General features: G+C 41.3%; 1 protein-coding gene across 3 annotated transcripts in view; it reads right to left on the bottom strand.

Moving 5' to 3' along the window:
• atrx (ATRX chromatin remodeler) overlaps positions 1–15474 on the bottom strand; it is a 34225-nt gene that overhangs the window by 13137 nt on the left and 5614 nt on the right. Inside the window, exons 9-30 of one of the 3 annotated variants that reach the window (XM_029441095.1) lie at positions 15040–15112; positions 14631–14797; positions 14380–14541; positions 14155–14269; positions 13957–14059; positions 13505–13672; positions 12138–12279; positions 11890–11999; positions 11338–11484; positions 11049–11226; positions 8518–8655; positions 8248–8423; positions 8038–8155; positions 5778–5908; positions 5445–5542; positions 5171–5310; positions 4363–4513; positions 4136–4236; positions 3225–3333; positions 2954–3131; positions 2671–2862; positions 85–224 (exon numbers count right to left, since the gene is read on the bottom strand). In XM_029441095.1, coding sequence (XP_029296955.1) covers positions 123–224; positions 2671–2862; positions 2954–3131; positions 3225–3333; positions 4136–4236; positions 4363–4513; positions 5171–5310; positions 5445–5542; positions 5778–5908; positions 8038–8155; positions 8248–8423; positions 8518–8655; positions 11049–11226; positions 11338–11484; positions 11890–11999; positions 12138–12279; positions 13505–13672; positions 13957–14059; positions 14155–14269; positions 14380–14541; positions 14631–14797; positions 15040–15112 — 2999 coding nt within the window. In that variant the 3' untranslated portion in view covers positions 85–122. Of the gene's footprint in view, positions 1–84; positions 225–249; positions 921–2670; positions 2863–2953; positions 3132–3224; positions 3334–4135; positions 4237–4362; positions 4514–5170; positions 5311–5444; positions 5543–5777; positions 5909–8037; positions 8156–8247; positions 8424–8517; positions 8656–11048; positions 11227–11337; positions 11485–11889; positions 12000–12137; positions 12280–13504; positions 13673–13956; positions 14060–14154; positions 14270–14379; positions 14542–14630; positions 14798–15039; positions 15113–15474 lie in introns of those variants that run through there. The other 2 variants (XM_029441094.1, XM_029441092.1) reach the window with 2 other exon arrangements.

The following is a 15474-nucleotide window of genomic DNA, read 5'->3' as shown; positions in this document are numbered from 1 at the left end:
ATTATTACAGGTCATTTAGCAGACGCTCTTATCCAGAGCGACTTACAGTGAACTAACTACAGGGAGCAACTCAGGGTTAAGTACCTTTTGGTGTTCGGTTTGGAAGCCGGACCGCTAGACCACTAGACCGCCAACACCCAGCAAACAAGGGCCATGGCTCTCGCTTTTTCTTCACCTGCAACAACATGGTCTCTTGCTCTTACCATCATCGGTGTTCTCTCCACCTACAATGCAACAAGCTCAGGCATGTTTTCTGATAGCTGGCAAAAAGCATTCAGGGAAGTATGAGAAACCACTTACCCACGTAGACACAGAATGGGCAAACTGAGGGTGGGTATACCAGAAAACTAATTTACAAAACTTTCAGCACAAAATAACCCCTATAATTCACTGAACATCACTGACTGGTGATATACAATGCTTAAAGTATTCAAGGGGGGATTTTCCTTTAAGGTCAAAGTGACTTCCTACCCCTAATGAGACAAGCATGGTGTGGCTTATTGCTCCAGTCTGCTCCCGTCTACACTGTGGTTCAAGTGCAGCCTCCCCATAGCCTTTCAGTGTACCTGACGGGGCCTAATGACCACTGCAGCCATAACCTGCTGAGAGCAGATATACAGTGAGGTACGCCCACAGCCTGCCAGCTTGACAGACAGTGCGCAATGCAGCAACATCTGCAGATAATGTAATGGAGTTGAATAAAAATGTATCAAGTGGTCGCATGTTAGATGGAAGAGACGAGTGTGATGAACAGGAAGTGGATGAGGGTGTCTCAGGATGGGTGGGGAGTCAAACTCTCATGTCTGGATTGCAGGGACCTTCTTTGTCATTAGGAGGAAGCGCTCCTGCTTCCTTTGTCTCCAATTAGTTTCTCTGAAGAGCGCAGAGACATCTTTAAGAGAGGGGTTTAAATAATGACCCTTCATCATGCAAGGTAGGCCAGAGGGAGAAAAAGAAAAAACAACTTTACTGAGCTTGCTTTGAACATTGAGGCAGATGGTCACGAAGATGGCAGGGGTGGGGTAATGATGGACGGGGAAGAGAGTGAGGACATGAGTAAGGACAAAGGGGGAGGAAAGTGGAGAGAACGAGGTTAGGGAGGTACAGAAATAAGCATGGCAGGATATTGGTAGACGTAAAGGGGGACTGAACCGGAAAGAAGGTAGGTGGGGGTGATGGTAGAGAAAAGTCAACTCTTCTTTGAGTTTTTCCCAAAATACAAAGCTTTACAGAGGAGCCCAAAAGTTAGTCCACGTCAGCTTCTTAAGCACACATATCCAACATTGATTCTGTGAAGTTTTAAAGCAACATGACCTCTCCGGTTGAGAAAAAACAGCACTTCCCAGTGTGAGGAGTTTATAAGAAGAAGAACAAAACTCCCTATGCCGTGGCTCGATTTATTTTCTCCTTCTGTGCGGAGTGTTTTTGGCTGAAAGTGATGGAGGGTGTCTGACTCATCTTCACATCATTCCAGACGGCAAATTCCTTCCGTAATACTGCAGTCCTGCTGCCACATCATAGTTAACCCCCTGGCCAAAACATGTCAGCTTGTTAAAGAGCTTGTCAGCCTCTCCTTCTTTAATACTGTGTCACATAAATGTCACTGGGCTCATTAAAGATCATACACATCTAACAGGCCACGGCTCAATGAACACATCTTTCCTCTTGAAATCTCCAACTGTGCTGCGCTGCACTGTGAGTAGGCTACTCCTGCTTTAGAGGAATATGGAAGGTGAGAGCAATGATATCAGCTGCCGGCTGAGTGGATTCATGCAGTGCTCTACCTGTTAATAACCATGAAGGGAATAGCGATAAAGATCTTTTGACAGTGTAAATGGAAAACGTATTTGCCATCAAGGTGCACTGAAAGGCCTTTTGACTGTCATGTGAAAGAGCAAGCAGCGAGTTGGATATACAGTGTGTCTTTTATCCATTCTGTTTACAGATACCCAAGTCGAACCACAACAAAGACGTAAACCCACTTAAGGTGATCTGAAAAAACCCAGAGACTGCTCAAAGGGAAAGGATGGAAGTAATTCAAAGATCAACAGAGAAGTAAAAGACAGCAAGGAATTAATGAAAAAAGAGGAGTGAGGGTTTATAGCAGGGCAGAAGCAGTGTTGCAATGAGAAGACTATTTAGTAAATAGCAGTAAACACAGAAATCTGTGCAGCTGTGCGGGGTTGGATAGCCCATGTAAGGGCTGTGTGTTCTTATTAAACCCCAGGGGTCCCAAATAGTGACACAGCACCTGCATTAAGGGGAGAAAGGGCGAGCGCATGATTATGAAATTAAACTAGAAGAAATAGAAAGATCCCGGAAAGGCCATGCAGGATACAAGCTGGCATCCTGTGTAAATAACAGTTTATCACTGAAGTGCTAAACTTCAAAAGAAAGAATATACTACTTGGTACAGGTTAGGAAAAACAAGCTTGGCATTTAAACTGGCATTCTGTGCCATGTTTGTTGAAGGAAAAAAGATTTTACTACTGTTAATAGGTTTCAGACTTTCTGCATTTCCTCAAGAAAACCGTGAAATTTCAGTCAATGTTTCGTCAAAGCTTAAAAAGATGTGTGATTTATTCAAATTACAAAAACATGCATGGTCCTTCATAGAAGCATACATGAACAATCTACGTGCACACTTGGCATACGTATGTGCATGTTTACCTTTGGAAGCAAGGGTGTGGCTTTCTTGCTCTTCTTCTCTGAGGGACCATCCAGCATGTCCGGGTCAAAGGTGTAGAGCTCTGTCAGCTCGTGCGTTGTAAAGTGCCTCTCAATCTGCTGCTGGTCCACCACACGGAATGCAAGTGACTGTTTGGTTACCTGCCGGTCGTAAATCTTCTCCTCCATTGTACCCTGAAAGAACAGAATTAAATGAGCAGACAGTCAAGAAAGAATAATTACTGCTTTACTTACAGAAAGCACTAAAACAGTTTGATGAGCTCACCTGAGCCAGGAACCGGTACACATAGACGGTCCTAATTTGACCAAAGCGGTAGACCCTGAAGATACTCTGGACGTCGTAGGAAGGGTTCCAGGAGGCGTCGAAGATGATGACCCTGTTGGCTGCCACCAGGTTGATACCAAGAGAGCCAGCTCGCGTTGAAATGAGGAACAAACGACCTCTGGGAAAGAAAGCGAGAGAGAGGAGAATTAGTGCTTTTAAATGCACGGCGGAACCATTTACATGAAGCATCAGTGGAATGTCAAATGTTTACCTTATGTTACTGGTGTCATTAAACTCTTCAGCCCACTTCTTCCTGGTGATGGCATTGGTGGAGCCATCCAGGCGATAGTAGTCGATGTTCCTGAACCACTTGCCATCACCTTCGCAGACAGATAAGTAACAGTTAAGAAATCGGCTATGACCATTTAACATCTACATCTGTCCTCCACAAAACCTTCAAAAACAAACAACTTGGCCTTTTCCTTGTCAAAAAGGACTTAGTTTGGGTATTAGCAGACAGCCGATAGATGGTTGTGTTGGTGAGAGGCCAGCCGTGTTTAGCCTTCAAGATGGCCAACCCCCTACCAGCCTTCATAACCAACATTTCAGTATGTTTCCAATTACGGCACTGTGATCTTTTCATTACAAATTACAAACCCTTGAGCAAACATTTTTTTGTGGAATAAAAAGTCAAGGTCTAATCATTTTCAAAATGAAAGTAAAAACAGCTGCTGAAGTTTAATTAGGAACATGACCTTACACCAGCGTCGGTGTGTGTGCGTGCGTCTGTGTGTGTTTAAGGGTAATAAGCACACCATCGTTTACAAAATTACATGTTGCATGCAGGCTGTCTTAGCAGTGTGAAACCTGCATCTCCAAAGCAAATGTTACATCTCTCACAGTTTAGTCGGTTCAAAGTCTACAGTGTAAAACCACAAAAATTAACTTTGTGACGGACAGTTGGGCTTGTCAAGCTCTTTATGTCAGTAGCTGGCTTATAATATTAACATTGCGCTGTGATTATTGTACATCAGTGAAACTAAAAGCAGCCTTTGAAATCATAACATTAGGAAGGAAGCTGATCATAGGCAACAGTAGAAGCATTCAGTAGGCATGTCGACCCGAGTACAACTTCTTGAATTAGACTTTTTTTAGAATTTAGACTACACTAAATAAATGTACCTTTGTATGGAGAGACCTTGTCTTCATCTTTAGCTCTGCAAGAAAGCTCCAGGAAATCCTCGATCAGGTCCAGAGAGATGAGAGATTGACTGAACACCAACCTGAGGACGGATGAGGATAGCAGTTACACCAGTGTCACTTAAACCACAGCTAGCCCCAACACAAACTGCATAACAGAAAAGGCCAAAAAGATTTTATTTGCCCGTGAAGTACCCGGACACACTTACACTTTTTCGTCTACTTCCTCCGCCATGCGCAGGATCTCAAAGAGGAGCGTCATCTTTCCAGAGTGCGCCAGGATCTCAGCGTCGGCCTCAACGACAAACTCCTTGTGCCAGTCAGGAGTGGGATTCCCTGGTGTTGAGCTGGTGGTGCGAGCTGGTTGTGCAACAAAGTCACAGATTAGTCTTGATGTAGTCTCATAACAACAAGCAGTAACAAAAGACATCAAGCAGACAAAACAGAGCTTCACGATTACATTTTCCTCTGCTACGCCACAGCTAGTGCAGATGTTTGTTGTTAGACGTCATTAACTTTCTACAAAGCTTGTTATCCGATTCTTCTCCGATATGTATGAATACATAAAATTGAATGTTCCATTAAAGAAAAGTTTTTAAAAGTTGTAAAAGTTGTTGTGTATGCTGTCAATCAAAGTTCTTAGCAAAAGGGAAGTTGCAATTGGTGCATGTCTATATATTATAGATGTAATACAAGGATTTGTATAATGTAGTGACCTCTTAAGCATTGCAAAGCCATCTCCAATTGTTTGTTTTCTACCTTAGTTTTGGATTTTTCTGCCACTCAAAAGGTGTTTGTCCATTAATGATGCCCCTAACCCAAGCAAAGACCAAAACTATTTTACAGTTGACTGGTTCACCTTTAAACCAGCCAAAACCACAAAAACATTAGTTTTTAAAAATATGGATGAGACCTATGGTCAAAATATTTAAGAGTAATCAAAACAGCCCAGATACTTGCATACCTTTATTACCCAGCCGACTACCCACAATGCTCTCATATGTATAACAAACTTACGCTCTTCTACAGGCTCTGGTCTGCTTCGACTCTCTCCATTTTTGCCCCGAGAGCTGGTGTTCCACTCCTTGATGACCTCCACGTCATCACTGTCCGAGTCATCAGATCCTTTCTTTTTTCCCTTCCCTTGCTTTTTTTTCCTAATAGGAAGGAGGAATGGTGGAGGAGACCGGGTCAGCGAGAGTAACAGATGCAACGGGGAAGGACAGTTAAATGAGGTCATCTCTGCATGACTGTACAACAACGGGAAAAGGGAAGTGAAATCTTGTTTTACTTTTTTGCCTTCTCGTCCTCAGAGGTCATACTCATGGAAGATTCGTCTTCCGTTTCTGAAGCGATGAACTCGTCCATACTGTCCTCATCAAAGAAACCCTGAAAGACAGTGCACTTGCGTGAGTCTGTGCGACGGTATAAGTCAACCAAACACAAAGTTGGATCGTAGGTAGCAGAAATGATGCAAAAAGGAAAAGATTTGCCACAGTGGCAATATGTGTGCTGTTCTCTCCTGGTGCATGACCTGTCAGCACTACGTTTCTATTGTTTTCTCGCTGTGTGTCTTTTTGAGTTTGTGTTTAGCGTGGGTTAGTCTCGCCTTCCCAAGCCCTACCCTGTTTTCTTTGCTGATGTAGTCCAGCTGAAGGCACCAGGGATGGGTCCAGATTCTGCTGAGCATCTGGAAATCCTGGAAGAGCTTGGTCCCTGCGCGGCCCCGGCCCCCCTCCACAGCATTCCCCACACCTGCACACAAGGGAAAGAGTGTGAGGAGGCAGATGGATGTGTGTTTGCATTATGATCTTGACAGCATGCCCTCAATCTCTTCATACATACAGACTTGTGTGGAAATGTAGTGCAACATTGATGTCTGCTTCTAACCACCTGACCGTGAACAAACTGGAGTTAAGTCCAGGGTTCGTACAGCTTTTAAAGAGTAAATTATAAGTACTTTCAAGGAACCAAAAACTAAAAATTCCAGAATCTCAAAACCTTCATCAACAAATCTAACTTGTTAGTATGAATGCGATTGCTGTGGTTATTTATTTATAACCACAGAAATCAATGTATATTGTAACTTTGTTTATGTTACCAGCTGTTCCCATTAACTTTGATCATGATTCATTTATGCTTAGCTAGCTCAACGAACAAATATGACAAGATTGTTTCATGTCAAATATTAAAAGATTGAATGTGCAGCGGAAGCACCAGATGATGATGATAAACTATTTTAAGGAGTACATTCCAATTCAACCATATTCCAACCTTGAAAATATAACTGGTAAAATTAAGCATTTTCCAAGTCATCGTTATTTACACAAAACAAGTCAAACAAAAAGAGTGTCAGGCATTCTTTTGACAGCAATATCCAGAACTACAACTCCCATTTATGAATCTATGTTAATGTTAACGGGTATGCGTGTCGGCCTCCATTGGAGGTCAGAAGTTACGGTAGGTTTGACATAAGCAGCAGCTAAAGGAGGAAACATTTGAGGCCTCCACCTCCCACCTGCAGACCGAATGGTGGTGTTGTGTCCAAAAACACCACTGTGGAGGTCCAGAGACACAGTCACAACTTCGGCACTGAGCCCTATGGACAACCTGGCCTAATGAGCCACAGCACATAACACACATACCGGCTCTCCTGTTCTTTGTTTTCACTTTTGGTGTAAAACCTCTGGCCCCTCCCCCGTCTAAATTTATTTCCCTTTTCCTTATGCCCCCACATTCCCCCCTTTTACCCCCCACCCCCTGTTCCCTCTCTCCCAGAGCTCTTCATTAGGGAGACGTGGGAAACTGGGCTTAAACCCTGCCTGCGGCACTCTGCCAGCTGCCACTCTTTCTTACACACACACACACACACACACACACACACACACACACACACACACACACACACACACACACACACACACACACACACACACACACACACACACACACACACACACACACACACACACACACACACACACACACAGAGAGAGGAAAGTCCACTAAACGACTTAACAATGCGAAAAAGTGAGAGACCAGAAAGACCTTTCATTTATCTAAAACCCTCATCTGAGTGAAAGATATCCAGTCAAGAGAGCACTTTTAAGAGAAACAAGACTCCTGTGAAAGGATTTAGCCTAGTCCTAGACTACGCATGTTTTCTAATTGAATTTTTTGCAACAACTAGGCTAAATCCCTGTCTGGACAATCAGACCTGACACTGTAAAAGCCCTGCTGGCAGCCCCTAGAGGCCCAACTGCTCCCAACACCGACTAGATCAGAGTAGTTTGAACAAGGCAAGCAAGTGGTACTGCTATTCTCACACCCTGTACATTAATACAGGGTTAGGTAATGTACACAGTAATGTTCATTAGAGCATGGTTCTCAGTGGTGGGCAAAGTACTCATATTTTACTTCAGTAAAAGTAGTAATACCAGTGTAGAAATACTCTTTTACAAGTAAAGTCCAGCATTAAAAATCTTACTAATTGAAAGTATAAGCATAAAAAAAAAGTACTCATTCTGCACAATATACATGTTATATTATTGAATTATAAATATTGATGCATTCATGTGTTCATTGCTTTAATGTTGCAGCTGATAGAGAAGCTTATTTGGTTACTTTGTGAAGTTCACTAAGGGATCAATAAAGTTTTATCTTATAATAACACATGATAGATTGTTTGTTGATTGAAGTTTGATTCAGATTAATGATAGAAACTATAAAGTAACTAAAGCTGTCAGATAAATGTAGTGTTATAAAAATATTTGCCTCTGGAGTAGAGTAGTAGAAAGTAGCATAACATGGAAATACTCAGGTAAAGAACAAGTACCTTTTAAAATTGTACCCAAGTACAGTACTTAAGCAAATGTACTTCTCACCTGTGAAGTTCTCCAGGTAGTATCTGTAGAGTTTACACTGGATCGGAGTCACTCTGATCGACAACACATACTCGTGTTTAGGAGGCAGGAACTTGGTGAGTGCCGTGTAATCTTTCCTCTGTGGAAAGCAGAAATGAATAATTATTTTTATGGAGGCAAAGAGAAGGAGGTTAAAGGGAACAGTCTTGTCTTTTTCTCTTTTTTTTTTACCTGGACACAGCCGGCCAGCATCTCATAGAGGATGTGAGCCCTCTTCTTCATGATCCGGACATCTTGTAGTGTGGAGTCGGCACACTGACCGTTCTGAATGGGGTTAATGAAGCGGTTCCTGAACTCCTTAACTGACCCAAGCAGGTTCTCCTTGATAAAGTTCACCATGCAGTGGTCTGGTAAGGAGACGAAGATCACAAGTTTTTAGATACATCCACAACCACACAAAACCTTCTGTCTGACGTCCTCTACATAACCAGGCAGTCTCACATTCAACAAGGTTGTTTTGCAGAGGCGTTCCAGTCAGCACAACCCTCCTCCTCGTCCTGATGGAGTTCATCGCTTTGGACACAGCGGACGCTTCGTTCTTCAGGATGTGACCTTCATCGCAGATCACCAAGTCTGGACCTGGTAAAGTGAAGGAGAAAAAAGAAAAGCTCATCATTAGTGGAAGTATACCTGGAGACATATTTGAAAGAAGATAATTGCTCATTATGAACGGGTGTAACAACAGTGTGATGTCTTTTGGACTCTTACATTCTTTAAAGCTTTAAAGTTATTTGACTTGTTTACAAGGCTCTTAATGGTTTGGGACCAGCGTACATTACTTAATTATTTGTCCTTTTATAATATTCACAACCTCTTAGATCTTCTGCTGCTGGTTTCTTAATTATCTCACAAGGGGTGGGTTTTACAACCTAAAACGTATATCACGGTATAGCTCTTTTTGTTGTTGCTGCGGTGACTGTATTACTAAATAAAATAAAGATACTCAACTCAAAACATGATTCTACGTCTTTTCACTCTATTGGCAATGTAAGGGAACTTATCTCAACCCTCTGGAGTCCGGGGCTAATTTGGCCGTTTTCGCGTACTTTTGATTCTGCATGAAATGTTTAGCATGTTTGATATCTTTTTTCTTCAGCACAACCTCACCTATATAACCGGAGTAATGTTTTCATTTTGGACCCAAAACCGCACAAAAAACATAAAAATTGACTTTGAAAATGATATTATTTTTACTATGGGTGACACAAACATGCAAGTCTATGAACAAATAGCCCGTGTATCCAGAGGCGTTATTCCCTCAAGTTCTTTTGTTTGAGTTGAAATAAAAGATCTAATACTTTGCCTATGTACACAAAAGGTCTATTTCTCTCAAATATTGTTCATAAATGTGTTTAAATCTGTGTTGGTGAGCACTTCTCCTTTGCTGTGATAATCCCTCCACCTCACAGGTGTGGCACATCAAGATGCTGATTAGACAGCCTGATTATTGCATCATATCCTTATCTGTAGGCTGGTCACAATAAAAGGACTCTAACATGTGAAGTTTTATCTTTTATTCGGACCAACACTAAATCTATCACTATCTCTCAATTCTCAATTGTTTGTCTGTCACTTTCCTTCAATCACCGTCTCGCTTCGTTTACTTATTACCCCACCCCATCCCTGGTAAATGCTACCTGTTGAGCAGGATCTACAGTTTCCAGCATTATTTTCCGCTTCGTAAAATGACAAAATACGGTGAAGGTTTAAAATATGAAGTGGCCTGTTATTCCATTTCTCATACTTTTAGCGTGCGGGAAAAATATTTTTGCATCAATTTTATATCTCCGTTTTCACTGGGTCGATTGCATGAAACCAGTACTTTCGACAGAAGCAGCCGGCAACGTTGGCTGGACTGTTGATTTTGTGCTGCGCCGGCTTGAACAGGTCATGTGATCTGATCACTGACGGCCGACTCCTAAGGGGTAAGATTTCTTTTTTTGAACAGATGTGTTAATTGGCTCCAAAAGGAATGAAAAGGAGGTTTAGGCCTACATGTGTTTTGGGAGGAGTAGCCTGCCCAATAATATAGGTTAATAAGTAAATGTTATGAGATTCATTCTCAGAGTTACTAGTAACAGCCATGCTGTTGTTTTGAGTTGAGTTAACTGTATTGCTTAGCAACATGATGTGAGCAATAAAGAATATTTTTCCTGTTTAATTATTTCAATGCTATTTTAAAAGGTTCCACATCATCAGTGATCTGACATGCCACAGGCTAACTGGGAATTACATTAAACTTAAAATAATTTACATCTTTGAAGAAACCGAAAGCTGACATAACATTTTACATCTTAAGAAGAAAGTTTTAAAATATGCAGCGTAGTTGGACCGCTACTGTACATAGACACATGGACCGTGAGCAGCACGGCTGCGGACAGCTCATCTAGAGATTCAGCGTGTTGCCTGTTGACTGTACTGGCAGTAGCAGAAACGAAGGCTATACGAACTCTGTGACGGTTTTTTGATAATTGAAAACTTATTTATTCAGCATTACCTTTTACTAGCTGTCTCCTTTCCTTTGTTTTATCATCTTTTACATGTTTTATTGTTGTTATACCTTCCTTTGTTTTATTGCTTGGTTTTACTGGCAGTATGTGCACATGTTTTAATCTGTGTTTTTATTTGTTCTCTTTGTAGTAAAACACTTTGAACTGCTCCCCCTGTATGAAAGGTGCCGTATAAATAGAGTTTATTACTATTATTAAATGATCAATTCAGCTTTAATGTCAAGATCTAAGGCCAGTTCTAACATAACAGTCTGATATAGTATCTTTGTGCGTGTGTGTCAGTTGTCATTTTTGAGACAACAATGAGGGAAAGTGGCCCCACCTGAACTGAATTTCTTTTTGATTACATTTGTTTTCTATTCACACCCTCATTACAAATAGCTCATACAAAAGGAGGATGTTTTAAATGTATGTTAACTATAACTGACAGTTTAAACACAGAGGCATAACGCGGCACTGTACCTGGATCTACCAGAGTCTTCTGAAAGGTCTCTTTGAGCTTCTTGCTCTTGATGTTCCTGCCCTGCGTCAGGTTTCGATACATCTCGTAGCCGATAATTATTACGCCACCCATATCTTGCCATCGCTGGAGGGCGTATGCTCGCTCCTGTGGCCTCTTTACTGTGGCCAGCTCAACCACCTGGAAAACAAAAGACAGACATCGATCAATAAAATAAGTCATAAATCAGGGGTGTGTCAAACTAAAACAAATAGGAACTATTTCAAAAAGGTTCCAAAAGCAACTTCTTACCTCTAAACTCTCTTCATCCTTCATGCCTACTTGCCACTTCTCAAACTCAGTAAGCCAATTAAGGACAGTGTTCAGGGGACAAACCACCAGTGCTGTGGAGAACTCGAGCTTCTCGCAGAGCAGCAAAGTGTGAAGTAATGTCACCACCTACAGGGCAAAACCAGAACCACAGATAAATGTGCTAACCGTGAAACGCCACACAAGTCAGCAGACACTGATCATCAGAGTTCAATAGGCTCATGGTGGCGGCTTACATATAGAATTCTCACATTTACATGCACTATTGTGACACCTAAAATATGTTAGCAGCTACACTTTACATTAGCAGCAAATGCTTTAAAGCCTTTTGTATTTAGTACTTTAATCAGTTTCATTCATTTGAAATTATAAAGCAATTATACAAAGATGTTTACTAAATTGTGTGGGATAGATAGAAGACATTATTTTTCCCACAGCAACAGCTTAAGATTCAGGTTTTGCTTTTTTCCCACATAATGCACAGCGTTACTTTAAGCTTCATCCCAGACAGGCATGCTGCTCTCTCCTCCATACCTGCAGAGTTTTCCCCAGACCCATACAGTGGGCGAGGATGCAGCCAGAGCCAGAGGACTTGTCAATCTTCTTCACAGATTCGCAGCAACAGTCCCACATGAACTGCACGCCTGAAACAAAAAGCAAACAAACAGAGGGGCCAACATTAGTCCAAAGAACCTCAGTGTTTCTCATGCAGGCTTATGTTGGCTAACATTGCAGTTCAACCATGTTGCTTTTTTTGGTAACCAAATTCACTTTGTTCTTACCGTCAACCTGGTGAGGTTTGAGTTTTGTGACAAGGTTCCTGTGCACCTGCACCATCGGCTCCTTGGTCTCCTCATCCTCATCCAGCACCAGCTTGGTGGTGATGGGACAGATCATCTGTGAAGACTCCTTCACCACAATCACCTGAAGAAGGATGGAAGATAGGAGTCACACTGTATGTCAGAGAAGTCAATCAAATATTACCTGAAAGAAAAATATATTTTACAACTTTTCAATAAGTATATCATGGAATACACAACGTTAACATATAACAGTAATTCTGCAAGTGTGTCATAATGGTCCACTTTCATCTTTCTAAAACAAACTTCTGATAAACATCCACCAATCCTTCATCACATCCCGTCTATACAAGTGTATAATATACCGTATGGTTTTAAATCTTAAAACTTGGTATTATATTGATTAATTTCTAAATGAATTTACATAAATTATTATTTTAATTTTTATAAATGTAATTAGTGAAGGCAAGCTAGTACAATAATAGCATTACTAGTAACACTATTATACACAAAAATAAACTTTTTTAATTTAACTTCAAATGCAGGGTTTCTGACAACTTACCACAGCAAAGTCCACATGGTTAATGGATTACTTATTATGGCTAGCAGGCAACCAAATATCTGACGTTTTACCTGTCTGGACAGATACACTAAATCTACTAAATTTCTGGATTTAAGGTGAAGAAACCCCAATGAGACTAATGACTGGCTTTTTATTTTACAAAAAACAATCCAAAAAGGTTCTCATGCGCATATTGATCAGAAGTGTAAGACAATGGCCTCTGATCAGACTTATGTAATTTCTCGTTTCTCACACTTTGATCACATTTTGGAGTTTAATTACTTTAAAGCGCTAGTAAAATGAAAAATACATTTTCCATAAAATGTTTCTGAGCTCGTCTGCTTTTTAGCGGTGCAATCAAATGTGAAGGATTTGATTAATCCTCTTGTAACTGTACACTGCTCAAATATTCAGTTTCACTGGGAAATACATGACAGTACAGCTAATGACGCTGTTACTTCCATTTCATGGGAACTTTAAGCAAAAAGTGGGAAACAAGTAGAACGGTCTGATCTTACAGACGGTGAGCGATCAGCAGCAGGCTGGACTGTTATCAGTCTGCCCAACTGACAGTGGTTATAACTCGTCCACTGTTCATCCATTATTTACTTTAGTATCTGCATGATACAGCGCTGCTCAGCTAGTTATTACCTCCTCTAACAACTGGGGAAAATCCACAAATTGTATCACAGTAGGGATTGAGGTCTTGAACATCTTACATGCACAATTATTATCTGGAGACTTGAACACAAAGCCTGCGCTTCAGACCAACAGCAGAACATTTTACCTCTCGAAGTTTCACCCTGATTTCTTCTCTCTCAGCTATACGTTTCCTCCTATCCTCTTCTTCTTTCAGAGCATCTCTCGTCTCCGTCCGCAGCTTGTCGTCCTTCAGGATTTTGCGTATCTTTTTGCGTCCTTTCCGGTCTTCATCGTCTTCATCTTCATCTCCAGTCTGTGAAAATTAACATTAAAGTTCAGCCCTCTGATCTTCAGCCCTCAGGGAAAAAATCCACTTCCTATGATCAGTAGCGGAGCAACCCTATGAGTAATTCGTGCCCTCAATAATCCTCGCAACACACTCCAGGGGTAAGTTCAAATAACATTTTATGTGTCGTGCATGACTTGACTAGTAAATGTTATGTGGGTCCATCTCCTCCACCTGACAAATCCTGACATAGAAAAATGAAAGTTTTGGACAGTTCAAGTTAACTACCAAGTGCTCTGCATGTTAAACACCTTCTCATTGCTGGAAGAAGAATCCTGAACTTTGATCCTGCGTCGCTTCTTCTTCTGCTGCTTGTAACTTCTCTGTTTCTCATCATCCTTCTTCTTCGAAGCTCTACAGACACAAAACAGAATACATTTTAGCAAGAGCAGCAGGAGATCAATCCAGTAAGAAATAACTATCGAGTGGTTGAAGTTCTCTCTTCTCACCTCGTCTTTCGGCGCTTCCCTTCATTCTCTGATTCACTAAGCTCCTCGCTTAGCCCAGACTCTTCACTGGACACTGAATTCTCAAATTCGGTGTCTGAAGTGTCGTCGCTGCTCACTGACAGTCAGACAAAGAAAAAAAGTCACTATCTGGTATCAGAGTTCAGAATATCTGCACACTTATAGACATGACACATAGGGTAAATGAAATATAAAAAAAAAATCAACCTTTTTTCCCGGATTTCTTCTTGCCACCCTTCTTCTCTTTACCGCTAGCTTTGTCCTCTCCTGATTCACCCTCACTCAGCGAGAGTTTATGACGAAGCAATTTGTGGCGTCCACTACGCTTCTTCACTTCAACATCAGAACTAGATTCTTCTGAATCCTCGTCTTCAAAGAGAGAAACAAATAGTTTGAGACTATACAGAATTTAAGAGGCTAATTTATATCACTAAGTATATCTAGCTAGTTTATGCTACCTTCCTGCTCGTCTTCATCATCATCATCATCATCCTCTTTTTTAACTTTCTTGGAGGACTTTTCGTCCTTGTCTGCTCCTTCATCATCATCATCAGAGGAGGAGGAGCTCTCTGCTCCAGAAGAGTAGTTGGATTTTATTTGGGCAAGAAGCATTTTCTTTGCAATCCTTGAGAGAGAAGACACACGGACAGACAACATGGGAAGGTGCTTCACATTAATCACATAATAAAGATGGGCTTCTACAGCTGGGCGGCTTGTTAGGCCTGTGTGCACGGCACTTATGTTATAAGTTAACAGTTAATGATCAGTTAACAAAGGTCGGCTATCGGTCAGACATTTCTTTCTAAAGTAGCATCCCTACTCTTGATCAATTGTCTTTAACTTTACAATTTGTTGTTTTGGAAGTACCTGTTTTCAGGATCATCATCGTCATCATCTTCACACACCCGAGAGACTGTCTCTTTATCGTCCCCTTCGTCGCCTACACAACAAAATAGCACAAACGCTGTTATTGGAAGAACACCCAAGTCATTGATGGAATAATTTGACATTTTGCTAAATATGTTTATTTGCCAAAAGTTGCCAAGCGAGACTCTAGGGAGTTACTTTATACTCTTCAGTTTTTGTGCCGCTTCAACACATGACAGAACATGTTCATCAGTGAGCTTTAGAGGTGCTGGTAGGCTGATCGTTAGCCTTTAAAAAAGCAATGCTAGCTTTATGTTAAGCTAAGCTGCCCGTCTGCTGGTTCCAGCTACATATTTACCGCACAGACACGAGTGGTATCAATCTTCTCATCTAACTTTCGGCAAGAAAGCAAACAAGTGCAGTTCTCAAACTTTT

This window comes from Cottoperca gobio, chromosome 10 (genome assembly GCF_900634415.1).
Source record: "Cottoperca gobio chromosome 10, fCotGob3.1, whole genome shotgun sequence".
Classification (NCBI taxonomy): Eukaryota; Metazoa; Chordata; class Actinopteri; order Perciformes; family Bovichtidae; genus Cottoperca; species Cottoperca gobio.
This window is presented reverse-complemented; position numbering and strand designations above follow the sequence as displayed.